The sequence below is a fragment of the Tursiops truncatus genome, chromosome 3 (genome assembly GCF_011762595.2).
Source record: "Tursiops truncatus isolate mTurTru1 chromosome 3, mTurTru1.mat.Y, whole genome shotgun sequence".
Lineage (NCBI taxonomy): Eukaryota > Metazoa > Chordata > Mammalia > Artiodactyla > Delphinidae > Tursiops > Tursiops truncatus.
Genome location: NC_047036.1, coordinates 125,155,437 through 125,182,373, shown reverse-complemented (window position 1 = coordinate 125,182,373; position 26,937 = coordinate 125,155,437). Strand labels below are relative to the sequence as shown.

At 46.9% G+C, this 26,937-nt stretch overlaps 3 protein-coding genes and 1 long non-coding RNA gene across 16 annotated transcripts in view; 2 read left to right on the top strand and 2 right to left on the bottom strand.

The window, feature by feature from the left end:
* The window catches only part of IL17B (interleukin 17B), a 67,619-nt gene extending 49,413 nt beyond the window's left edge, over positions 1-18,206 (top strand). For all 5 annotated transcript variants that reach the window (XM_073801871.1, XM_019924690.3, XM_073801869.1 and 2 more), the window contains one exon: positions 7,963-18,206. The gene's annotated coding sequence lies outside the window, so the exon portion shown is untranslated. The remainder of the gene's footprint in view (positions 1-7,962) is intronic.
* On the bottom strand, positions 1,824-13,570 carry PCYOX1L (prenylcysteine oxidase 1 like). Of its 2 annotated transcripts, XM_004317868.4 has the most exons (6): positions 13,246-13,570; positions 9,537-9,743; positions 7,518-7,692; positions 5,594-5,805; positions 3,252-3,392; positions 1,824-2,784 (listed from the first exon to the last, which is right to left on the bottom strand). In XM_004317868.4, the coding sequence occupies exons 1-6, from the start codon at positions 13,568-13,570 to the stop codon at positions 2,126-2,128; spliced, it is 1,719 nt and encodes a 572-aa protein (XP_004317916.2). In that variant the 3' UTR covers positions 1,824-2,125. The 2 variants fall into 2 exon arrangements, with proteins under 2 accessions (XP_004317916.2, XP_019780247.1); XM_019924688.3 differs by lacking the exon at positions 9,537-9,743.
* On the bottom strand, positions 15,818-26,035 carry GRPEL2 (GrpE like 2, mitochondrial). Of its 2 annotated transcripts, XR_002174226.3 has the most exons (5): positions 25,907-26,035; positions 23,478-23,631; positions 22,445-22,526; positions 18,650-19,083; positions 15,818-18,104 (listed from the first exon to the last, which is right to left on the bottom strand). XR_002174226.3 is itself a non-coding variant. In XM_019924687.3 (4 exons), the coding sequence occupies exons 1-4, from the start codon at positions 25,981-25,983 to the stop codon at positions 18,719-18,721; spliced, it is 678 nt and encodes a 225-aa protein (XP_019780246.1). In that variant the 5' UTR covers positions 25,984-26,035; the 3' UTR covers positions 18,638-18,718. The 2 variants fall into 2 exon arrangements, 1 of the variants encoding a protein (XP_019780246.1); XM_019924687.3 differs by lacking the exon at positions 15,818-18,104 and having other exon boundaries at positions 18,638-19,083.
* Positions 26,036-26,106: 71 nt separating this feature from the next.
* LOC117311639 (uncharacterized) overlaps positions 26,107-26,937 on the top strand; it is a 132,562-nt gene continuing 131,731 nt past the window's right edge. For 5 of the 7 annotated variants that reach the window (XR_012330488.1, XR_012330485.1, XR_012330483.1 and 2 more), the window contains exon 1: positions 26,231-26,363. This is a non-coding gene — a long non-coding RNA (uncharacterized lncRNA). Of the gene's footprint in view, positions 26,364-26,937 lie in introns of all 7 variants that reach the window. The other 2 variants (XR_012330486.1, XR_012330487.1) reach the window with 1 other exon arrangement.

The following is a 26,937-nucleotide window of genomic DNA, read 5'->3' as shown; positions in this document are numbered from 1 at the left end:
GGGCTTGTGGAAGCAGGCAGCGTAGGCATTTTGGCCTGCTTTTGGTCTAAGCTGTTCAGGCCTGCCTACCCAGATAAAGGAAGTTTCTGAAGGACCAGCCAGCTCCACTGCAGCCAGGCTGAGGATCAAGTGTATCTGCCCTGGTTTGCCTCTTCTGTGCACACATCCTTAGGGATGCGAGGGACGGGTGTTATTAGGGACAAGTCTGGTACTGGCCTTGGTCCTCTGGCCCAATACCAGCGATCATCGGTTACAGCATGACAGCCCATAGCATCTTTATTTCAAACACAGGCCGTGACATACTGTAAGAAGTCATTACATACTGATTTCATTGGACCTGAGAGGAAGGGGAGGCACAGCCCCCTCCTGAATCTGGTTGTCAGTGTACTGCTCTCCAACACCCTTTCTACCCCTCTGATCTTAGAGTTTGGAGACCACCTCTGCCCCGGGGGTGAGACTTGACTGTTCTAAGCCAATCGGTTTAATCTTATCGCCTGTGTCCCAGGCACTGGTGCAGTAGCTGAATCCTAAGCCAATCAGCATGTGGCATTCACTTGGCCACAGGAATTGGTTCAGTAGGGGCCCAGTTTGGCCCAGAGCCCAGACTTTGCTTCAGGGGCCATGGGAGAAGACCCTCTGATGGCCATCTCTGACCATGAGAGAAGTGAAGGCCACGCTGGCATTCCACAGTGCTCGATGCCTGCCCTGTGCCCGGAGTTTTATGATAAGCAATAAGACCCTTTTATTGCTTAAGCTAGTTTGAATTTGGTTTTCTACTACTGCAACCAAAAGCATTCTTACTGATGTGTCAGCCTCATATTTCCTGTGACCAATGAGTGCACACTACTTGCACTTCAAAGGTACCATCTCTTTTACTACCATCACTTCCGCATAGTAAAAACAACTTCAGAGGCAGTTTGGGCCTCTGCCTCCTTGAAGGGTATTTTGCCCCATACGGAATTCAATTAATTTTTGAGACATTCAAGATTTAAGCTCCGTTCTATGAACTCATCCAGAGACTCTGGGCAAATTCTTTCCTCACTTTGGACTTTTTATCTCCATCCCTACCAAAGGAGGGAAGTTAGCTGGATGCCTGCTGGGGCTGTTCCTGCTGGGAGTTCACAATGTCAATGTCATTTGGCAGTGTCGTGTCATCCTGGGGATCTGGGCCCTCCCCCGAGCCAGATTTAGCAGGTCTGGATGCGACTTGGGCATCCAACCTCCGAAGAACTCCATCTCAGCACCTTCTTTTCTCCCCTTCCTCTTCTGGGGTGAGTGCTTGGGGGTGAGGCAGGACTGCCCTCCACCAGCTGGGAACTTGTTTTCTTATAAGACAGATCCATGGTATTACTCCTCAACTCTTGCTTAAGGGACAGAATGGTCACTTCTTCCAGGTGCCAAGGAAAAGCTTTCCTCTTCCTTTGGCCTGCTATGTTTCCCTTTTCCCACTGGTTACCAGGAAGCTCGGAGCTATACTGCCAGCTCTGCTGGGGTAACCGTTTCTTCCTTGTATCCTACCACAGTCATCTCCTCCAATATGCAGTGTTTTCTAGAGGCTTGGATGGTGTCTATTAAGTTCTTAACTAGGTACCTTGCATCTAGCAAGCCTACAGTTAAGTAGGAGCTTTAATCCTGTCTCATGTTTTCTCATCTTCCCTCTATTTGTAACCATCTGGTTACATATGTTTCATTGTAAGTGTTGCCTCAGGTACATGTTGGGAGTAGGCAGGGGAAAACAATAAGGAAATTGGATTCAGAGTTCTCTGCCTTATATTCCCTCCCATAGTTATCACTGTCTCCTAGTTCGAAAACCAAATCAGAAGCAGCTTAAGATGGATTTTTATTTCTTCTTAGAAAAAATAAATAAATGAATACATTGGCTTGAATGTCCTTCCCCCGCTCTTACTCTCCCCCTTCAAAAGAAGCAACACTGTGAAAATCCTTAAGATGGAGAGGCAGAGAGTTGGTCACCAGGACCCACAATGGAGAGAAAAGACCCTCCACACACGAGGGGTCAGAGAAGGGCTCTGTGGGTGAGTGTGGCTTGTAAAACCTTGGCCGCTGCGTGGGGGGGCGGGATCCGTCTTGAGCGGGGGCTGGACGTTTCCAGCTCTCCCCGGAGCCCTCACAGTTCCGTCTTTACCTTGTGCATCAAATCCTTCTGGTCAATCTTGTCTAGGTCCTGGTACCAGCGGTTGAAAGCCAGCAGGGCCACGTTCTTGGCAGCCACTGCCGTCACCTCCACGGAGCTGGCCGCCCACTCCAGGGCGTTGAGGAGGAAGAGCTGGTCGTGCAGCACGAACCGCGGGAGGGGGCTGCGGGGGCCGTGGACGGGGTGGGCCTGCCACTCGGCCGTCTGCACTGAGTAGTAGGAGCGAAAGAGGGTCTTCAGCTGGGAGCGAAGGAGGGGCTGGGGGGACCGGACTCGCCACACGGCGGCCTCCTGAGGCTGCTTCCGCCGGAAGCTGGCCGAGATGTTGACGGGACACATGTTGTCCAGGGCGCAGAAGAAGCTGGGGAAGTCTGTGGTGAGGATGCTGGCAAAGGGGAAAAGCTTAGGGTCGGGGAAGCCGAAGTAGGAAGAGTTGAGGTAGCCATGGACCAAGGAGATGACGGTGGGCTGGAAGGAGCCCTGGACGACATCGATGGGTGGGTCGAAGCCTTCAAAGGTGATGGTACTGCTGTTGTCCAGGTGCAGGGGGGTGGCGATGACCACTATGTCGTAGTAATCAGAGCCTGTGCCCACCTCATTCTCATACTTGACATGGTACAAGGGTTTCCCCTCTAGGAGAGGGAAGAGAGCACAAAAGCCCGCTTCTTTCTCAGCTTCTCCCCACTTACCTGCCATCTGGGGCCCTGCACTGAGGGGACGAGACCCTCAATGGGTGCAGCTGGGCTTTCCAGCTGCTGGGTCCCAGTCTTTCCGTGCTGGTGTGGCTGCAGGGTGAGCCCTGGACTGGAGTCAGGAAACCCGAGCTCTTTCTCTGGCTCTGCCTCTGACTAGCTGGGGGAACGTGGGCAAGGCTGTGGCTCAAAGTCCTCAGTGGTCAAATGAATGGGACTAGATTAATGCAAGTCTCTGCTTTCTGGCTCTGACATTTGAATCGGGGCAACAGTGCCCTCTGGTGTCACTCGGCAGTGCTGGGAACCACTCCCCAGCAGGTCATAAACCAGGGCTTTAGGGACAGAGGAGGTGGAAGTGTTCACTGTTTAGGAATGGAGTGGCCATGGCCCCTGCTCTGTCTACTCACCTGTTTGCTGCAGGGTCACAGTGGTGACCGTGGCGTGGATCACGTTGGCCTTGGTGAGCTTCAGCAGACCGGAACAAACCAGCTTGTTGCCTCCCTCCACAGACCACAGGCTGCCTTGGGCCCCGGCTAGCGACATGGCTCCTGGGCAAAGGGGGAGGGAGGGCGGCCAGTGGGTTCTCAGAACCACTGCGCGGTGGGCTGGAGAGTCCAGCACCGTCCTACCGGGGCCTCTCTCCCAGGCCAAGACTCCTCCCAACCCTGGGCGCGGAGAGACGACACGCACAAATAACTGCAACAAAATTCACAATGTTGCGAAGTAAAAACATTAGGCTCAGTGCAAGAGCCACTATAAAAGACCACAGATTGTATGATTCTGCTTACACAGACTGCCCAGATTGAGCAAATCCATAGCAACACAGAGCAGATTCGTGGTTGCCTAGGGCTGGAAGGCTGGGGGATGTTGGGGAACTGATGGCTATAGGTGTGGGGTTTCTTTTGGGCAGTGAAAATGTTCTACAATTGATTGTGGTGATGGAGGCACAACTCTGTGAATATACTGAAAGCCACTGAATCCTACACTTTAAATGGGTGAACTGTGTGGTATGTGAATTATATCTTGAAGGATACATACAGGATACCGGCAGAGTGAGCAGGGTAGTCTCGCTGAGGTGAAACGAGGCAGGACCTGAAGGGTGGGCAGGAGCTAGCAGTGCCAAGAGCCAGAGGAATAGTATCCTGGGCATATGGGAGGTGCTTGTTCATTATAAACCTTTTCATTCATTTATTCAGCAAAAATGGGCTGAGTGCCTATGATGGTCGGCACTATTGTAAGGATACGTCAGTAAACGAAGGAGACAGAGGTTCCCATTGGAAAGCCTGCCTTCTAGTGGGAGGAGATCAAATAAGTCGATCAAGCAGTCTGCTAGAAGATGATACCTGCAGGGCAGGAGGGGTAGGGGCAGCTTCAATGAAAAGGCAACATCTTCACAAAGACATGGGAGAGCGAGAGTTTACCATGATTGTGTCTCAGGGAAGAATGCTCCACGCAGAGGGCTGGCCACACAAAAACCTCAAGGTGTGAGTGCGCCTGGGACGTTGGAGACACGGCAGGGAGGCCAGAGTGGCTGGTTTGGGGTGAGGGAGTGGTGAGGTGGTGAGGCCTAGACCATGTAGGGCCCTGCAGGCCACTAGAAGGACTTTGGGTTTTCCTTGAAGGTAAGTGGGAGCCATTACAGTTTTACATGCAGGCCTGTCAGGATCTGTCTTTTGTTTTAAAAGGATCATCTGGCTGATGCATTGAGCTTGGGGGGCCAGGGGGTGGGGCACATGGTAGGAGAGCTGCAGTAATCCTGCTGAGGGATGTTGGTGGCTTAGACCAAGGACGAGGCGGTAGTGGGAAGCTCTCAGATTCTGGGTATACGTGGAAGGTAGAGCAGATGGGATTCCCTGACATATGACATAAAGGATATGAGAGAAAGAAATGATTCAAGGTTTTGGCTGGAGCAATGGAAAGGAGTAATTACCAGCCAAGCTGGGCAGACGCTGGGAGGGGCAGGGGCTCGAGGGGAAAGATCAGAAGCTCAGGTTTGGACATGCTGAGTCTGAGACGCCCATTAGCCCTTCCAGTGCAGACACAAGGGTGGCAGCTGACACATGAGCCTGCATTTTTGGAGAGAGGTCTGGGCTGGAGGTCATATTTGGGAGTCAGGTGGGTGGAATTTAACGTCTTGAAACTGGCTGAGCTCACCAAGGGAGGCTAAGTAGTTGAGAGCAGAAGAGGACAAAGGACCGAGCCTGGGCCTTCCATGGTAGGAGGGGGAGAGGAGGACACAGCCAAGCAGGCCACTGAGTGCCCGTGTAGCTCCTCAGCCTTGATTGCCGCTCTCTGCCCCTCCACCACCCCAGCAAAATCCTACAGCATCTTTCAAGGCCCAGAATGGTCATCATGCCTTGGGGAAGACATGCCCTGATGACTCTCGGGCAGATCTGTGGCCTGTGCTGGAGGATGGTGGGTGGTACATGTGCCCACCTGCCCCAGTAATAAGCTGGGAAGATGCGGTGCTCTAACAGATAAATACCCAGGGGCCCAGAGGCCTCAACGGGACAGCTCCTGAAACCGATCCAAACAGGAGTGGTAAAAACACACAGGACCTGAGAGCTGAGCCTCCCTTTCACCATCTGTGAAGTGGGATGAATACCATCTCCTGACAGCTTGGAGGATAGATGCCAGAATCAGAGGGGGCAGTGTTGGCTAGGCAACTGTACTGAGCCGGGTAAATGTGAGGTTATTACAGGGAGGGCCAGGGAAGGGCAGGTGGGCAGGCCGAGGGCTGGAGGCTCACCGGCAAAGGCGGGCATCGCTGCTGACTGGCCGTAGCTGGCCCGCAGGACAGCGGAGACGACATCATCGATAAAGCGCTGTGTGACGCCCACCTGGAGCAGGGACTCGGCCACGGAGCGCTGGGTCATGTTGACAAAGGCGGATTCCCCCAGCGAGTAGAGCAGTTCCTCCACACCCGAGAAGGCGTAACCGTGAGCCTGGTACTTATAGATCCTGGGAGACAAGTGGAGCCAGAGCCCTTGTGCAGAAAGGCCTTTCAGCTGGCCACCTGCTGCTGGGTCACTGCACCTGGGGGGGCCCAGCAGGGACCCGCGCCTCCTCTCCATGCAGTGGGTGGGAGAGGAGGCTGGTAATGGCCTATTCGCTGGTTGTAGTCGGCCTGTCTCACTTAGAGGGACAGCCCAGAGGGAAGGGCAAATACTCTGGAATCCCACCAGACCTGGCTTCACATCGTGGCTCTGCTGAATGACAAACATGTCACCTCTCAAGCCACTCCCTGCCTGAGGTCACAGCCCTCTTCTCACTCAGCTGGGACTGCCAAGCAGTGGGCTATGCCCACCCCCACTGACACATCCCCTCTCCAGCAACTTCGGCTCTGCCCGAAGTGGCTTCTAGGACCACATCAGACCCGATGGCAACTGCCTTATGTCAAAGCTGTCCGGCTCGGTCCAGCAGGCCTCCCACTCACCCCCTCGATAATGGCTTGTTCTCCCACAACTCCCCCCATCTCAGGGGCTGGCATTTGCCTGGAACAATCTGCTGATGGACTTTTGGATGGCTGGCCTTTGAAAAAGTTGCCTCTGCTTGGGCTGCTCTGTCAACCTGTTGAGTTTGGTTACGGACGTGACACCCAGATGGGGGTATCCACAAAGCAGTTAGAAACTGATTAGTTAGTGGGTCTGGAACTTAAGGGGAAACTGGGGGCCGACAGGTAGAGGCTGTCTCCCACAAAAAGGAGAACTTGGCCCTGGGGGTTTAGATGAAATTGACAAGGGAGAAAAATATAAGAAAGAGGAAAGAGGAGTGAAGACATGGCTTTGGGGGCACCCGGAGAATATAAGGAAGAAGGGCCGTGAAAAGCATAGTTACAGGAGTGGGAAGGGCGGAGAAGCGCCAGCAACCAGGAAGGAGGCCTAGAGACCACGACTGAGGGTCTGATGCTGCAGCCTCTGCACCTGGGCCAGGAAACAGGGAGAACCTTCAGGAAGGACTGTGGGGGAGAGCTGCGTACCCGCCTGGTGAGTGAGCGGATTACGAGAGGTGGACAGGGCGACAGCAGCCCACTTGTCCTCGTTATTTGGAGTTGATGGAGAGGGGTCCAGGACCCAAGGAGGAGACAGGTGATAAAGAAAGCTGTTTGTTCATGGTGGGACTGGGGGACAGAAGAGTTTGTAAATGGTGGCCCACAGGCTGCCTGTGGCTGACAGATATGTTTCATTTGCCTTATAAGATGAATTGGTTGTGCACACTGAAAAACTGGGAGATTTCACATATAACTGGATTTCCAGCTTCTTCTGAAACACTGGAAGATGGCATTCCCCCATGGCCACCAGTGGCTCGAGCAGAGAGCGGCCGCCCCTTCAGAGGGGGGCCTGGCTCTTCAGGGCCCCTCACCCCCTAGCCTTCCCTTCCACCCAACTGCTTTACTTATTCATACCCCAGGTGGGCCCTTGAAGGTGGCTGAGTTTGCAACCCATGCTTTTAGCTGAGGGAAAGAGGATGCCAGGGTGACAACGCGAGAGACCAACTACCGCTGCACTAAGCAAGCACCTTGCCCACGCCGGGCGTGCTCGGAGCCTGGGCGGAATTCTCACACCCGGCAAGTACCTTTTCCTTTTGGACAGTGTACAGTCATGTTGGTTCCTGCGGCACCTCTATTCCTCTCTCCTTCTAGAATGCTCTCCCCACACCCCACCCAGCCCTACCTCATGAACTTCTCCATGACCTCCTCCACCCACATCTGCAGTCTCAGGAAGCTGATGCCGTAGTGCCACCAGAGGCGGAAGAGGTTCAGCAGGTACCAGTCAGTCTCCTCCAGCACAAAGTCCTCCCCGTTGAAGATGGCACTCCTCCCTCCCACTTCGCGCCGGTGCCGCAGCCCTGAGGAGACAAGGAGGAGGCCCTCAGGTCCCCTTCGGAGCACCCCCCGCCCCGGGGGAACCTAGCGATTCCTGAGGCTTAGATTCAGGGGCCGTCCTGAAGGATGCACATGGATCGGCTCCATCAAAGGGAATATGAACACTACGGTTTGTGCATCTGTGCTGCTTGTCTAAGAACAGTACACAATACACTGGGGAGATATCTGGCCTGGCTAGTCAACAAAGAAATGAAAATTAAACTAATGTACCATTTTATATTTTTTTCCAACAGGGATCCACTCAGCCACGAGTGAGGGAAATTCAGACGTCATCCTGGACCATCCAGGGGCTGACAGCCAACAGGGCCTGCTCTGAGATGGCAGCCCTGGGCACCAAGGCCACATGGAAGGAATCACAGCTCCTGGCAACTGCCTGCACTCTACAACTTACAGAGCACTGGGTCTTCGTATCTCACTTCATCTTCTCACAGCCTCGGGAGAGGCAGAACAGGTGTTAGCAACCCCAGGTAAAGATGTGGAAAGTGAGGCTGAGCGATTAGAGGACCTGCCCTAAGTCACGGGTTTTTCTTTCTTTCCCTCCTATTCCTGTCCCAAAGCCACGAAGTTCCCCTACCCAGAGGCAACCAGTAAGTATATTCCTGCAGCATCCTTCTAGAGATATTTTGTGCAAACACTTATAAATGTGTACATATCTCTGAGTTATCCCTCCCCTCACCCCCACATACTATATACACTGGTCTGCACCTTATTGACATATGTATCTTGGAGACTGTTCTATACGTGGGCCTACAGGACTTCCTCACTCTGGCTGCTGAACAGTCGGCTGTGTACTTAAACAATACTTTGTTTAATCTCAGATCCCAGTGGGTGGGTGGGTGGGATATTTTCAACTTTTTGCTATTACAATGCTATAATGAACAACCTTGTGTGCCTGCCACTCTGAACATCTGCGGGTACACCTACAGGATCACTTCTGAGAAATGGAATTTCTGCATCCAACCGTATATGTATTTTTTTTTAACTTAATTAATTAATTTAGTTTTGGCTGAGCTGGGTTTTTGTTGCTGTGCGTGGGCCTTCTCTAGTTGCAGCGCGTGGGCTTTTCTCTAGTTGCAGCGAGTGGAGGCTACTCTTCGTTGCGGTGTGCAGGCTTCTCATTGCGGTGGCTTCTCTTGTGGCGGAGCACGGGCTCTAGGCACACAGGCTCCACTAGTTGTGGCTCGTGGGCTCTAGAGCACAGGCTCAGTAGTTGTGGCACACGGGCTTAGTTGCTCCGTGGCATGTGGGATCTTCCCGGACCAGGGATCGAACCCGTGTCCCCTGCACTGGCAGGTGGACTCTTAACCACTGCGCCACCAGGGAAGCCCCGTATTTGTGGTTTTGACAGATGCTGCTGCGGTTGAATCTCAGTTCTCTCACTTATTAGCTGCAGAGACTTAGCCGAGGTGTATATGCTTTCTGAGCCTCAGTTTCCTTGGGAGGAGATACAATACCCATCTTGCAGGCTGGTAGGGAGGATTGGAGGTAATGCCTATGTATCACCTAGAAGGATGCCAGGTACTTGGCAAGCATACACCATGTGGAAGCCATTATGATTATGATTATTGAGAAGCAGCAAATTGAAAGGGAAAGAAACTGGCCTGGGGGAGAGGTCAAACCTGAGTTCTAATCCCGGCTCTGCAACTAACTCACTGTGTAACCTCAGGCAAGTTCCTTCCCCTCTCTGGTCTCAGCTGCTCCATCTGTAAAACGAGGAGATTGGGCTATATGACCTTCCGGCCTTGACCATCAGGGTAATCTGGGAAGGGCCCGAGGGCTGCCGCCAGCCCCAGGACGGCGCACTCACCCAGCTGCTTGACGAAGCCCTGCATGTGGAGGCTCAGGGAGTGGAAGGAGGCGGCGCCGCTCTCGTAGTGCTGCTTGTTGACCGAGATGGTGGCCAGGCGGCCGCCCACGGTCCCCTTCTCAAACACGTCGATCTGCACCCGGGGGCCGAAGTGCTGTTGGAGGAAATGGGCCACGGCAGAGCCCCCAATTCCGGCTCCAACCACGGCTGTCAGCAGGCCCGGGAGGCAGGCGTGGGGAGAGACAGAGCATGGGTGTGAGACTGCGGGTCACGCCTTCTCAGCCTCCTGGGCCGGTGGTTCCCAGGTATTTGCATCTCATAGGCTTTTAACATCTCAGAAAGGAAATCTGCAGCCTCCTGCCTTCCTGTTAGTTGCAAACTTGGTTCGTATACCATCAATAGTCTCATCCAAGTCACTGAGAAAAGCGTTTCATTGGACAGGGCTCTGAGGTGCTGCTAGGAACCACTGACCAAACAGATAGTAATCATTCCATAGCACTGAGAGGACAGTAAAGCAGGTATGAAACTACTGAAATGGATGGCCATGCTGCCCACAATTTTTGCCCACCACATATCTAAGACACAGCTTTCGTCTCATCTGACAGTCTTGTAACCTACTCAAAAAGAGAATGAGATAAAGCTGGTGTGATTTGTCCTTACTAGACCCATGTTGGTCCCTAAGACCACAGGCTCCTGTCAAGAAGGCAAAAATACACGGTTCTTTATGATCTGGGCTCCATTTACTTATTCCATTCCCTGCCTCACCCTTGCAACACTCCACCTTCTTGTCTGTCTTGACTTCTTTTGCTGTGGAGCATGGGACTTTGCTCTCTCATGTCTGTGCCTTTGCCCTCACTGCTTCCTTTGTCAGAAATGCTCTGTCACCCTTTGCCTCACTGACCTCTGTGGCCCTTATATGTAGTTTTTAGCTGGCTTGCCTGACCCGCCTCAGACAAGTGTCCCTCCTGCATAGTCCCACAGCACTCTCCTTACCCTGGCCTAGTCTGTGGCACACTATACTCAAATGATCTGTTAAGGTATGAGGGCAGGTCCCTATGTCCCCAGATCCTGGCAGGCAGTAGAGCTCACTATTTGTTGCATCTTGAAAGAACAAACTACTTCCTTCTTCTCAGTGTTTACAAAGCCACTTCCAAGAATGCCCTTAACGTTTTAAACCAATGTGCTCCCTACCACTTCCATTTTCGACCAAGCCCCAAATTACCCTTCCCCCCCCCCCCCCCAGAGAAACTGCTATCACAAGGCCTGGAAGCTGCCCAAGGACTACAGGGAAGCAGAAGACCTCACCTCATTGAGAGTCAGCTCATTCAACACCCACAAACTGACACCCACTCTCTGGTCTGTGGTAAGATGTGCTGGACATAGGATGAATCAAACAGGGAGAGCTCCTGTCCCCCTGAGCATAGGCGGGGAGCGGGTGGACAGACTCATGCACTATTAGCAATGACAACGTGTGACCAAGTGCAACAGCAGGATTCCAGAGAATCCTGAGGAAGCAGTGAATTCTGCCTGAGGGTGTGGGCCCCAGGCTTCACAGGGAAGCAACGACCCTGGAGCACAATAGGCTTTGCCAGTGAGCAGAAACACATTCTCTGCAGAGAGAACAGCATGGTCACATGTGGAACTATGGGGGAGTTTAAAGGGTCCAATGTGGGCTTCCCTGGTGGCGCCGTGGTTAAGAATCCGCCTGCCAATGCAGGGGACACGGGTTCGAGCCCTGGTCCGGGAAGATCCCACATGCCGCAGAGCAACTAAGCCTGTGCGCCACAACTACTGAGCCTGTGCTCTAGAGCCCATGTGCCACAACTACTGAAGCCCACGAGCCACAACTGCTGAAGCCCGCACGCCTAGAGCCTGTGCTCCACAACAAGAGAGCCACAGAAATGAGAAGCCCGCGCACAGCAACAAAGAGTAGCCCCCGCTCGCTGCAACTAGAGAAAGCCCGTGCACAGCAATGAAGACCCAACACAGCCAAAAATAAATAAATAAATAAATAAAATTAAAAGAAAAAGGGTCCAGTGCCACACCGAGGTGTTCAGATTTGATCATGCAGCAGCCTGAGGATTAAGCCATCTTAACAGGAAGCTCCTCGTTCCCATTGTGGGTAGAGTCCAAACCACCACGGACAGACAGAGGCTCTTGTCAGAGGGCTGAGGACAATCAGGAAAGCTACAGGACAGCATGGCATTGCCACGTAGCCTGCCTTGATGATGCCTGGGGTGAGGTGGGTAGGGCTGGCTGGAATGAGGAAGGCAGCAAGTTCTGCGTTGCCAGAAATGGTAGAGCTGTGAGGAGGCCCTGCCCCTTCTTCACTGTTCAGTGAGAAATGTCCTGCTCTGCTGCCCTTTCCCAAGAGATGGGAGAGGCCCTGCATCTCAAGACATTGCCTGCCTAATTCTTCCGGCTCCAAATCCACCTCCTCCATTAGGCCTTCTCTGGCCACTCCAGCTCTCAGGCTTCTCTTTCCTCTGAAAACCCTAAATGTTCAGTCCCAAACTGATTTCTGGCATGCTTCAGCCTGTCTTAACCCTTTATGGCCTGAGCTGTGGTTTGGTAATCCAAACCTTAGCACTGCACTGGCCCTATTAAGTCCGTGGTGCTCCCATGGGGCATCCCTCCCTGCCACCTAGAGCGCACAGAGGGCAGCCTAGTGGATTAGGGACTCCTCCTTCACACCAGAAGCCCAGCATCTCTTCCTATGGGAATTTTATATACGAGGGACTTGAAAAACTTTGATTCACGTAAAGTTAAAATGACAAATGTTAAGAGGTAAAAAGTGTAAACAAATATGGAATTCTAGTCAATTATATACATGATGAAGTATTTAGCAAAATGTCATGATGTCTGCAATTTATTTTGAAATGCATTAAAATGTAACATGGATTAATGCACATGTGATAGGTATGTGATAAAGCAAATATAGTAGCAGTTTCTTAATGGCAGAATCTAGATGCTGGGTATACAGGTGATCACTGTACAATTCTTTCAACTTTGGTCTATGTTTGAAAATTTTAAAAGAAAGCAAATAAGTAAGAAGACTGCTGTTGAAAATTCCCCACTTTGTCATTCAGCAAATCTATCCCCAGAGGACTTACCATGGGTTCTGTCTCCCCTAGAACTGCCTCCTACCCTCCATGAGGTTTTGGCTTAGATGTTACTTCTAGGAAGACCTCCCAGAGCCCACAAAGACTGGGGTGAAGCGCCCCTCCTCTGAATTCACAGTGCTTTCTCAGCCTTAGCACTAACTTCCTTGTATTGTGCAGTCTCTTCTCCACACAGAACTGTGGAGCACTGTGCCTGCTACATAGACGACCCTCAATAAACCTGTGTGATGACGTCAACCAGAGAGGCCAGAATCTCTGTCCTGGGGGCACCTGGCAAAGAGCCAGATCCACGGCAGATGCTCAGTGACCCTAGACCTTCCGGTAAGATCGGTGACCAGTCCTGCCCCAAGCCTCTTTTCCGCTCCAGGTAGCCCTGGACACAAGCCCACGCCATCAGCACCTTGCCTACTGCGGTCCCCTTCCTCGCCCAGTCGCAGTGCCTCGGCTCTTCTCCACCCAGCTCCTCTCCCGAGGACCCCTCCCTCGCCCGGCTGCCTTCCCCTTCCCCCATCCAGAGACTCCCGGCTCACAACCCTTTTCCCTCGCAGCCGTCCCCAGATCAGCACCCCACCCGGTCCTTCCCGCACCGATTTTGCTGGGCCGGGCATCGCCTGTAGCGGCAGCGGCGAGGAGGGCGGCCAGCGAGGCCAAGAGCCGAGCAGCGCGGGCCATGGCGGGCAGCGACTGGGGCAGCACGCTGGTACTCGGGCAGTCGCGGGTTGGCGCTGGGCTCTCCGCCCCAGCCCGGCGCCTCACTGGCTGTTCCGCCTTCCAGCCTCGCTGGTCGCAGCCTCTCATTGGACAATCAGCCTTCCCTCTCCGGCAGGAGGCCCTCATTAGCCGCATCTCTCTGGGGGCAGGCTCTGTCATTGGCAGCTTCTCCGTCCCGCCTCCTGGATTCGGTTTCCTCATTGGCTGGCTCGTCCTGCTCCGGCGCAGGTGTGCGCGTTTCGAGCGCTCGGCTTCAGGACCAGGGCCCAGCTCCGGGGGGATTGACGGCAGGGAAAGAATTGAAGCTTTGACGATCTCGGTTCCAATCCAACCTCTGAGCGTTAGTGGCTCTGTAGCGTGCCTTGTCGGTGTCTCGTTCTGTTTCCCTGCTCTGCCTTTCTAGGTGGTTGTGGCAATCACGTGAGATAGGGGATGTGAAATCACTTGGCAGTGTCTGCAAGTGCTGGAAATTGCTGACCAGTCATGCAGTCGGGATGGCTAGACGCTACTTGTTTCAGCGTATGCTGAAACAAGGCCAGATGCTTTCAAGACTGCTGTTAGTTACTACGTGTATTTGCAGTTCTGACATACAGTTTATGTCTCTGCCTTCTACTTAAAAACAAAAGGTAAGAGTTTCATCCACTCTCCTTTCATAGGGGAGGAAAGATAGGAAGGAAGGGATAAGCTCCCATTTTCACCCTCTCAGAAAACAAGAGCAGCTCACTGTGGCTAGTTTACCACACTATGAAGGACAGATTTCCTCTAGCAGAAAATAAAATTGGGGATGAGTTTCAGGATAAAATAAGGAAAATTCATGTTTATTCAGTCAGATTATGGCTCAGAAGAAATGGAAGGGACTCGGAGAATAGTAAAAGGGCATAGATCTGAGTTTCCAACCAGCTCTGTGAGTCTTAACAGGGCCAATCTAGATTACTAGTAAAGCAGTAGATGAATAAACATGCATTTCTCATATTAAAAAGAAACACTTTTTGGCAATATTTGTGTTAGAATGGAAAACCTTTTAAGTTCATTTCCAGACTCAAGATATTCCCTTAAATTATCTTTTAAAACAAGCATTCACCATCACTTTGTGCCATGTTCTCTTATGTGCTAACAATATAATTCTTGCAGTATTTTAATTGGGTAAAATCATATTAACTTTAAAACTCAACTTGACTCTACTTTGCTTTTAATTTTAGGGTCTTCGGTAACTCTAGATTCTAGAGCTGTATTTTCTTCTGTTAGGAAGTTCTTCCAATCCTACAACACATCGATGATGTGTATCAAAGTTGTAGGACAAGTTCAAAAAGGCTGTTTAAGAGGAAAAGCAAGGAGGCATAATTCTGGTGGCCGAGGTGCAAAACTAGTAGTTTGACTGGGAGTGAGGCTGGGTGACTCAATCAGTTATTTATTGCTGCATAACAAACCACCCCAAAACTTAGTGGTTAAAAGTAACAATCATTTATTTTGCCCATAAATCTGCACTTTGGGCAGGGATCAGTGAGATCAGCTCATCTGTGTTCCATGTTATGTCAGGTGGGGCTGCTCCACTGGGGACTGGAGAGTCCACTTTCAAAGTGGCTCACTGAGGTGGCTGGCAGGATGCTGCTGGCTGTCAGTTGAAAGCTCAGCCATGGCCCTCAGTTCCACTCCACAGGCTACTTGAGCTCACTCTTTGGTTTGATGGCTGTATCAAGAGTGAGCATCCAGAGACAGGAAGGTTTGGGTCAGAAACCAGCAGTGTCACTTCCCTATATTCTATTGGTCCAGATTCAAGGAGATTTTGGAGTCGTGTTTGAAAACCTCCAGTGAATTTGAGAATGTGGACAAAGTCTGAGTGGACAGGAATAAGAATATACTTACAAGCTAGCGCTGCGAGTATGAGGAACAATGGATTATGGAGCCAGGGTATGCAGACAAGACTGGAAGAATGATGAAAATGCAAGGCCAAAACTACAGGAAAGGCTGGTTCCAAAGAGGGGCACTTAGCCAGGAGGCTGGGTATGTGGAAGCCACTGGAGAAGCAGAGGTAAAGGAAAAGCCAGGCAAAGGTTGGGAAGGGCTTATGGAAGCAGTAAGCCACATGCCAGTAATCTGGTTGAGAGGATGGTCAGAAGTCCTGCAGTTCAAGTGAAAATGATTAAAGCAGGTAAGACAATTAGAACCAAGAAGCGAGCACAAGAAAAGGCAGTGCCAGAGAGGAAGGCAGAAACAGGAGTCCAGATCTAAAAAATACATAGAAATCAGAAGGAAGCAAGTCAAGGAGGCAGAAGAACAGACAAGACTTCAACACCAAGGCAAGGTGTGGAATGCACACACTGCATCCACTTGGCTGGGCTGCTGGTACCTCCACTGAGTGTCAATAAGGTGGGTCAGCAATTAGTGAAGTGACCACGTCAATACACAATATGAATCTGGCAGACAAAGACACTAAACACGTGAAACACAGTTATTTCAATTAAGGTTTTATTAAAGTTGTTTCTGAAGATTATATTTCATCCTTAGCCTTCCTTATTTGATTTTGCTTTAGTGTTTAAGAACCCTTCTTCACTTATTAAATCCTTTGCCATGAAAGAGCACCACAAGCTTATATCAGTATCAAACTGAATAATTCCTTTATGGCAGTGAGGAAAATCCACAAAAGATTCGTAAAATCCGCGTACTAAAGCATCAAGATCCCTCTTCAAATGAGTCAAAGCTTCCTTACACATATCATCGGCAAGCCAATGACGTCTTTTTACTTTACCATCAAGATGAAAACAATTAAGGGCACTGAAACAATTTTATTTCTCCAGTCTAAAAATGTAGATTTCCTTGTTATGGCTAAAACAGACAAACACAAAAAACAGAAGCTAAAAGGAAAATAAGTTCACTGTGGTTGATTAGCTTACCATTTTTTTTTATAGTCAAGCACCACTTAACCAGTCTTTCCCTTCCCCTAGACTTTAGGCAACTATAAAAACATACGAAAAACAATGTGTATAATAAAAGGCAATAAAAATAAATATTTGAGGGCCTACTGTAATAGGCAATTTGCACATTTCGCTTAATCCTCACAATATTTTGAGAATTATAACCATTTTACAAACGTGGAAGCAGGCTCAGAAGAGTGAAGTGACTAGGCTGGGAATTATGTTCAAGTTGATGCCTACTAAGCCTACTACGCTCTATTATGCTGCACTGGCTCGTGAAAGCCCTTCAGCATTTTGAGATTCTCACTGTTATAGCTCCATCTTCTAAATTTATACTTTTAAGTCTGCAAAACTACTGAATAGTAGAAGAATCTAAAATTATTCTCAGTCTACTTGCTAAAACAGGAGGTTGCAAGGAATAAAAACTCTTCAAGTAATCAGAACATTCCACACCTAAAATTATGGTTATTCTAATTCACTGGTAATGATAGCTAGTGATCCAAGAACACAAAGGAAATCATAATTGGCTCATTTTCTTGTCGTCACTATTTGTTAATCTCAAAGGAATGAAGGCAAAAAAAGACAAATTCCTATTGTGAAATCTGACTGCTCATTATATTTACAGTATGTACTTAGTGGAATGACAAAAGAGGTTCTGGTTTTAAAATCTCACCAACAGTCTTTTGCTTGCATCTTAGAAGCATGTATTTGTTTAAGTGTCTAAATCTGGTGGAGGTGGTAGGACCCATTGGGGGATGCTTTGTTGATACATGCTTGTGTAGTATGCTAGAACTATCTATGATGTCTAAGAGGATAACTTTCACCACCCCACAGAATGGGGTCATAGAGTTCTAGTAGGAATGGATTTATTTTATGTGTAAGTAACTTAAACCTAAACCTGGGCAATCTGGACACCTAACAACATTTAATTCTCTGCTGGGGACATATTTGCATGTTTCTTAGAGAACTGTTAAATCTTAAATGACTGAAGTTAATATCTAGTTGTTTCTTACTTAAGTTCTCACTAAAATTTAGTTTACTAGTTTTAGAGATTTTTTTTTTCTTTGAGTCTAGTCCTAAAAGGACTATGTTTTCATACTTCAGAAGAAGCTGAAGGGGTGAGATTAGATCACCATGAAGGCTGCTTCTAACACTAAAATAACCATATGACCTCCTTTCTAATGTCCAATTGATATATATATAGATATATAGATATCTATCTATATATATATCTCATTCTTTCACTAACTCATTTATTGAATAAATTTTTTACAGAACACTATCTATAAGCAAGACTGAAATAAAAAATATACACATAGGCTCATTAACTCTAGGAGGTCAGTACATAAAAGGGGAGCTAGATGTTTACACATGTGACATAAGACAGACACAAAAACTAGGAAATAATGCTTGTCAATGTAAGAGAGGTAGTGAATTGTGAGTACCCCACCCCCCCAAAAAAACACCCCAAACCTAGCATAACTAATGAGGAATCATGGGAACCTAACATTTTTTTGTCCTGACCACCTCCCCACGTAATCTAATAAAGGATCATAAGGTAAATCTGACAAAGTGGCAGAAGATTTAAGGGCTGGTGGAAAGAGAAGTTGTGGGTAAATTACCTATATAGACCAATGTAGGTCTTTAGCTGTTGGTGCTGCCTCAATTTCCCTGAAATGATTATATACCTAGGGAGGAGGCTGAAAATAAATTGAAGATAACAAAGAAAGCACAAGGTTTCTTGGCCATACTTGCTTGAAAGGGACCTGGTATCTTGATTTCTTGCCAGTCTCTGCCTTCCAAGTCTTGCCTGGGCCATTAGCCTTGTAAATGGGATTTGAAAAGGGACAATGAGTGTGAATATGAAGTCTATCTGGCAGGAACTACAAGGACAAAAGATGGCTAAAAGAAAAATAAAATAAAAACGGGAAGTCCTGAAAATCTACGTGCATAAAAATCAACCGAAATGATTTAAATTCATACAACTATAAAGCTTTATCATTAGCACCCAAATGTTAAACCAATCCCTACCATCTCCTTTTCCCACAAATACAAGATTCTATATAATTCCTTTTATAGGGACCATTAGTAAGGAACATTTAGTTGAAAATACATAAACATATACTCATTTCCACCTTTAAAAAAAATTTTGGATTGAAAGTCATCAGAGTACCAATTTAAAAATAATTTTCTTAAACGTATTTTGATAAGGCCACAGGAACACTTGTCACATTGTTCAAATGCCCAATGGCAAGACTTCTGATGAGACCAAACAGGTCACATTAAATCAAAAGAGTATCTTAGAAATAAAGCCAATATGACTAAATCCAAAACAGATCACATGAAGTACCTCATGTACAATACAAACCTAGTTTAATAAATAAAGGAATCACAGGTGACTGCACTCCGGGAGAACATTCAGTTCCTCTGGGCCCATTCATAGTCTTCTCTGAGACTCCACTGCCACTTCCACCTGGGCAAGTCTAATGGTGCGGCCATGAAGCTTGTAGCCATCCTGCCTTACTAATGCCACAGTGCCAGGCTGCACCCCAACACCAGCTGGCACATGACAGATGAGTTCATGCTCATGAGGGTCATATTTGTCACCAATGGGTGTCATCTTCTCCAGGCCATGTTTGGCAAACACGCTTTTCAGCTTTGTTTCTAAAAGTGACAAGCCTCGGAAGATCTTCTCCAGAGTGAGCTTCTGGTCTCCAGGCTCTGTTTCTTCAGAAATACACTCTGTAGTCTTCTCCAAAATGTCTGCCACCTCCACCAAATCCTTACAGAAACTCTGAATTCCTACAGAGAAACCAAATACTCTTACTGTTTGTGAGGAAACCCCTCTGCTCTTGAGGGTGCAGTTTGGGGAAGGCTCAGAGAGCTGGCTGGTATACTAGGTACCCCAGGAAATGCAAAGATTGCCACAAAGGATTCAGGGATCATCGCCAATGATTACCCCTGAAACCCTACTGATGAGCCAGCATTTCTCTTGGAAGGCATATGACTAGGAAGTATTCTGGGAAACGGGGAAGATGGTTAGAACCCAAGAACTAGGTGAGACTATATACAAAAGGTTCAGAAACCTGTCCTTTAAAAACTTGACTTATATGCTTCTTGTATGTTTGTTGCTATTCACCTTTAGTACTAAGTTATGAATATTTTGAAAATTCCCGACTGTCTCATTTGTGGAAAGGCATACATTCTCAATAGGAACAAGACACTAGTATTTCATTGATGGGGGAATAATAAAAGAATAGTAGACAAGACTGTGCTAAGGAGGAGTCAAAGAGTGGTTTATTCTTGAGGATTAGCTAAATAGGAACAGGAAAAAAATATACTCCACAGATGAGGTAAGTCTCTTAATGCCTACTATGAAGTTATATACACTTGCTGAAGACAGGCCACCAAGCTTGTCTAATCTTTTTAGAGTCACATAAACTTTATAAAAGTGAACTCAGTTGTTGAGAAATCTCATTACTCCCAATGCTGCATTCTTCATTCTTCTTACAGAAATGATAAGGAACATCATCATCACAGATACCTATGGTAACACAAAGGTCCTGGTAGGAGCTGGTGAGGGGCGAAGGACTTTGTTGATCTAGCTTTGGTCCAGTGACAGGTTTAAGGCCCTGTGTCAAAGCAGGCAGCCAATAAAAGAGATGATAACAGAGGAGAGATTTCCCAGGTATGTACTGCCTGGATGGGAAGGAATGACTGACAGAGAGGCAAAAATTCTACTTTTAACTTCTGGGTAATAGAAATCCATTATAGCTGCTTGAGCAAAACAAGTGGAAGAGGAGTCAAATTGTCTAGTAACATACACAATTTATGTGGGGTGCTGGGGGCATCACAGATGGGTGAGAAGAAAAGATATCATAAGAAATGGAAGAGAGCCGACTGAAGTAATCTTGGTATAATATGGCCTGGAGTAGGAGAGGAGGCAATGGAGAGGAAAGAGTGAAAGCAGCAGGCCTTTTCAGAGAACTAGACTTGGTGAGTTCCACAAGATACCTCTCCCATCACTATGAGGGATGGGAGCCATATATATTAATGGCTGTTAATGACATCAGCTGAAAAGGTAGAAGAGATTAGCTAAAGCCTTGAAAAGTATACTGATAAAATTTGGAATTCCATCCAAGAGGAAAGACTGTCTGATAAAGATCAATCAGGGACATCAAAGGCTTTCCCTGGCTATACAAAGGAAGACAAATACTCAAATTGAATTTGAAAGCTGTAAGCTGCTGGACTGATTTGTACACTGCCATGGTACAAAAAGTTCTGGCTTCTAGTCAGTAAAGCTGTATGAATTTGGGTAAACAGAAGCCTAGGTTCTCTTGTCTGTACAGTGAGGGGTTCAGTCTCTGATCCTATTCCTATTACTGTGTTACTTCAATAGATGGTTGGTGTCCGCAACATTTCTTAGAGGGAAAAAAGGGATCTCTGTGACCTGTTTAAGAGAAAATGGGTTATGGAGACAAGACTGTCCCTGGAAGGAGGATAGTCGTCATGCTATGCTGTATGTTAATTTAATGACAATGAAAGCTTTCTTCTTTTTTTCTACTTCCATGCTCACTGCGCAATCTTCATGTTTTGCTTGACACATTTTTCTCTATAAATTAACATATTAGATTACCAAATTCTTTTGAGTTTATATAATATGTATTTGTTCCTGAGAACCTTATTAATTCTTGAGGAAACTGACATAAGCCAGTTCCTAAAGCATCGAAGCTTGACTTGTGGTAAGCCAACTCACCCTGCTCCCCGCAAGCAGGCAGGAAGTCTTCCCCTTATCACAATTGTTCTATTTGCTACAAAAATTCCCTGTGGTTAGAGGTCAGCAGACTTTTTCTCTAAAGGGCCATATAGTACGTATTTTACGTTTTGTGGGACAAGAGGCAAAATCAAGCATCTTATGTAGGTGATTATTTAACAAAAGAGAAAATAAATTTCCACAAATTTTTTCTGATGAAATTCAGAACTGTATTTATGGACTAACAGGTGGCAGGCTTGGCCACTGAGCCCTGATAGCTGGAAATATGAGACTAAAACTTGGATGAAATATCAGGAACACAATTGGGGGGTCAGTATTTAGCTATTCAGGAATACAATTTGGGCGTTAGAATTTACTCAAAGTCTTGAAACATGGTATCTACAGCACTGAACGAAAAGCAGAAGGCTAAGCCAAAGGACTAGGGTTGGACAGGACAGGAATGAAGTGAATCCCCTGTACAAATAGCGGATAAAATCCAGAGAACAGGAAGGAGTGTGATATAAGGGAAAGAATAATAGATTAGGGATCAGGAATCAATGGATTCATATCTACACCTGTTGTCAAATAACTTTTTCTAGCTTGCCTATAAGAGGAGACTGGACTAGATGCAATCCAAGGGCCCCTCAAGCACTCCATTCTATGTGTAGTCAAAGTATAATGCTCCATATTAAACTGTGAGTACAGCAAGTAATCACAGATTTGCCCTTTACTCTTGAATCCGTTATTCAATTAACATTTTCGTGAACAGATTTGGAACAAGAAGTGGTGCATTTAGGAAAAAATTTCTGAACGACTTTGAAATGGACCAAAAAGATTATTCAATGCCATCAGTGAAAAAATAGATTCAATCTAGCACAGCTTTCAGGGTTATCTGATTCCATGTGGTCTGAACCTTCGAGTTATAACTCAGCAAGCTGTAGAACACTGACAGTAATGCAAATGATTTTTGTCTATAGTTGTGAAAACTGTCTGGTGGAGATACAGTTGATTATTGAACTATGGTTATGGACCAATTTTGCTTATGTGAAGCAAATCTCAGCATTTATGATTGCCTATGTGTCTGCTCTTTGGATTCTCTTCTGAACATCTTAATGATTCACTTGTTCATTAATGAGTTAAACCGAATTGCCTGTATAGGCACTAGAATGTTAACTGTACATGCTTGAAAAATAAAATAACAAATGTCAGGTGAAAATAAAGGCAAATATTACTTTAGCAAATGGTTCACTTGACAACATTCCCAATAAGCAGAGCAGAAAGCCTAGGGGGATAGAGGAAGGGCAGGATTGGTTAAGGACCCAGATGTGTCTTTTGCTAAGTTCAGTGTGCACAACTGCTAGTAAGTGCCCTTAAACTAAAAGGTATTTTTATTATTAATAAACCTCTCACCAAATATCTTGGCATCTTCTACACATCTCTGGGTTCGCCTTCTTATATTTTCACCATCAGCTATAGCTCTCTGGTATCTCACCTGAGCATCAAAAGCAAAGTCAAAATGATAAGAAAACAAATGCCTACTGGTGGAAAAGAAACTTTTTGCTTACTTTACAAATTTCACCCTTGGTATAGATTTTTATTAAAACAACAACAACAACAACAACACGAGTTGTGTAGGAATCTTAGATCAGCTACTCCAAATTCCCAGTCATAGCAGGAATCTCTCTTTATAGCGGCCCTGATAGGCTGTCATTTAGGCTGCCAGTTTGAACACAGAACAACTGTTTTCAAGCTCATTATCTTGAGAAAAAGCTTTCTTTTTCACCTTCAGGCAACACTGCCACTCTTCAACTTTCTTTTGTTGAACTGAACTCTAGGATAGCCGAGTAAGTTTTAAAAATATGTCATCAATTTAAGCCAATTATTTAGCCTCTTTAGTCTTTTCTTCTTTCATTTTTATAATCCCTGGTTCCTTTCATTCCTCTCACAAGACACACTTTCCAAACCCCTTACCATTTTTGGGCGGTCCTGCTTTGGAATTACTCTAATTATTTCTCTTTCTCAAAGTCTGTCAGTCTAGTACTGGCACAGTAAGCCAGAGGTAGTCTGATTGGCAGAATACAATGATAAATGACTTCACTCATTCAACAAATATTAATTGAGTGTGTACTACATGCCAGGCACTGTACCTCCTTTGAAGCTACCAAAATATCAGGTATCTAAGTACTGTGACACCAGGGAACTGAAAAGAGATGAGTATCCGTAGTCAGTAATGTTTTTGAACTAGTACAGATTATTTTGCCTAGTATATCTAGCAAGAGGGGTAAAGAGCTAATTAGAAGAAACAGTTTAAAAACTAACTTAAAAAACTTTACGTGGATATTTAAATCAGAGAAAAGATGTGCATATAGATAATATAAACAGATAATAGAAAATATGATATATGTTACAGAATATATGAACAGATAATATAAAATCTACCCACTGTTAAATCCTGGACTTCCTTCTCCAGTTTAACAGCTTTTAGCTTTAAGGCTCGTTCTGCAAGAGAGGGCCCAAGTTCATCAGGAGGGTCCTCAGAATTGCAGTCTTCACCAGCGGTTCTCTGGGTGGCAGTGCTGAAAGGATGCAGCCATCCCCTAAAGTGGGAGGGAGGTGGTGCATTATGAAGAAATGCCGTCACAAACAGCTGAAGTTATAACCAGGTTCAGAGGCTGGAATGTTTCCCAGATTGACTCTCTCTAGACAAAGTGCTTTCAGTCTCATTAACAATACAAACACTTATAATGTGCTTGCTAAATGCCAGACAGAGTTGACAGGGTTTTACTTAAATCATCTTTTCATCTTACAACATGTGAGATAAATACTATCATCATCCCTATTTTATAGATGAGAAAACCAAAGCTCAGAGAGGCTTATGACTTGCCCAAGATTACATAGTTAGTATTGTTGAATCAGGATACTGAGCATCAGGCAGTAGAAATAGCTGGAAGTGGGGACACAAAAGTCAGCAAGAGAAAACGAAATTATAATACCTAGAACCAGCAGGGCAATATCAGAAGCGAGAATTCAAAACAAAGAGCCGTACAGTTCAGGTTCAATCCCTCATTTTATAGGTGGGGAAAATTAAGCCCAGTAAAGGTACCTTATCGAATTGGAGTGAGGCCTGGAATTCTAAAGCCATCTTGATCACAAGCTCTAAGTAAAAGCAAGGCTTTTATGGAAGAGAACCTACACTAAGAGAAAATGAGTTGGGAGCTCACCTATATGTAAAATCAAGTCAATCAAAAACTTATAAAACATTTACTATATGTTGTGGACTGTGAACTATATACAGGTGAATAAAACAGATCATATAGACATATAGTTCAGTTCACATAAAAAGTTTAGAGTGGGGCTAGTTTGCAGATCTTGGATTGTAGCAGTTCTGAGACCCCTGTTCAAGGACGTTTCCATTACACCTCCTGGATCATCATAACTTAATATGAAGTAAAACCATCAAGAAATCTGTGAGCGCAAAAGGTCTTTAAAACAAATAGTTTATTTATTTAAACTGGTATATATTGAAAAGTGGCCACTGAGGTGAAATCTAAGCAAAGGCTTAAAGGGGGTAAAGGAGTTTACTTCAAGAAAGGGAAGAGGGAACCATCAGTATAAGGGTGTGGGCAAGATTACTTTTATCTTCCAGGCCAGTCCTGAATTCAGTTATTATGATCTGATGTCAGATTACACAAGATTACACATTTTTATTTCGAAAATTGGTCACCACAGATCTGGGACACATCACACAGGGTGAAACAGATCCTTCCTCCTAAATTGCTAACAAACTACACTTATCCAATTGAAAGGAGGTCAAGATATCCTCAGGGCCAGTTGAAAGGGCACACGGCCAGGGCCCAAGTCGTGAGAAAGAGGGAGTTGCGGTGCATCCATTCAATTGCTACTGTTTCAGAACTGGAGTCGGGGAAATTTTATTAGAAGCGAACATTTTCCTTCTGATCACTTCCCTACACCACAAACTGTCAAAAAGACTAGGAAAGAAAAAAAAAAAGCTTGAAACCCGGAATTCAACCTCTCACCCGAGTGCTGGGTCAGGTGTGTTAAAAAGGTGACAGATAGTTATGCAAAATTTCTGGATTTCACCGTAATTTAATTTACTTTTCAGAGATCCAACCTGATCCATCCCCCTACTCAGCAATTTTTATTCTTTCCGATAAATAAACTGTCAACGGGGAATAGTCTCTAAGAATAAGTAACATTGGTCACTAATTTTAAAGGGCCGATTCTATACAGCCCTGACTGGTTTCCGGTCTGGGTTCCACCACTTCATGAGTATTTAAGTTCGGAGACGTTACTCAACTTTTCTAAACCTCAGTTTCCTCAATTAAACGGAAGAATAAAAATATTTTTTTTTATTCTTATCATACTGATAAATGATCAGTAAAAGTCGCAACTGATGGATAAAAGTAGCAACCGGAACTTCAAACTCCCGAAGGCAGGTGGAAGGGCCGTTTGTAAAGACCAAGTCCAACGGCCTCCTTTTACCGATAGGTAAAGTGAAGCTCAGATACGATCACACAGGGTGTTGGGGAGAGAATCCCAAATTACCCGCAGACACCAAAGCTGTCGAGAAGGGGATGGGAAGGGTACATCCCCAATTCAATCGACGCTCGGGCTGACTAACAGTTCTCACCTCCGAGGGCGTGACCTCGGATCTTTCCACCTTCCTCGGCCCGGCAAGAAGGCAAGGCTGTAGACCTCAGTTTCCCTCTCTGTAAGATGGGGCCGTGAGCGCCCAGTCGTAGCGGCCGAGAGGCTTGGTAGGTCCTCTCGCCCTCCAGCCTAAAATCGCCCCTCCGGATCGCTTCTCCTGCATCGTCCTCACGTCCCGGATCCCCGGCCTGCCTCGCTTACCTGCCATCTGACGCGCCCCTCGAGGCCAGGAGGGGCTGCATCCGCCGCCGGACCGCCCACAGGAACCTCACGGCCATGTTCCCCACCTCGGCTGACTGAGGCTGCGCACGCGCACTTGCCCCAAGTGACGAGATACGCTCGCTTCAAAAACCACGCTTCCCGGCAGCCTTCGCGGGAAGGTTTTCTCTCTCAGGGCCCCGGATGGGAACGCTGTTAGTCGGGTTGTCCCTGCGCCGTTTCCTACTCGGTCTTCAGACGAAACGCAACCCTTCCGGCCCCCTGCGTATTCGGCGAGTAGGTTGGTTTCCTGTCACAAGGGAGTGGGCTCCATGCTACGCGCGGAATTCGCGGCGACCAAAGGGAATAACAGCTGTACCCTCAAGGAGCTAACATGAAGTTATGCACAACAAACAATTGCTAACGCCCTATAAAGTCAAAATATGACCGGTGTTTAAAGGTGAGGGGCTTGGTGCTGCGGAAGCCTAGAGTACGATATGGCCGAGTGTGGGGCGTTTTCCCAAAGGAAATAACTTTTGAACTGAAAGCGGAATAATGAGTAGATGAAAAGAAGAGGCAGCTGGTTCAGGTAGAGGGAAACAGCATCTGCAAAGTCAAGAGGGGTATTGCGAGTAAGGCACTGAAGTACTTGAGGAAGCGGGGGAGCAACACGAGACGGTGGTTAGGCAGGGCCAGAGCACTTGAGGAATTAAAAAAGTCGAAGCCTGACTCTCATCTCCCATCACTCTTCCCTGCTTTTTTTTCTCCAGTTCCCCCTTTCCCCCCGACTTACTGTGTTTTAAAATGTGTATTTTCTCATTTCCCCTCACTAACGTGTCAGTTGCATTAGGGCAGAGATTTTTTTTTTTTTTTTGCCTGTTCATGCTTAATGAACAGAGTGGAACAGTGCCCTAATGTAGGTCAAGTTTTTTTTTTTTGTCTAATGAACTTGAGTTTTACTCTGACTGCAAGGGGAACATGTTACGATGCCTTTACGTGTTTAATGGGTCACTGACTGCTGTGAGGAGATTGGG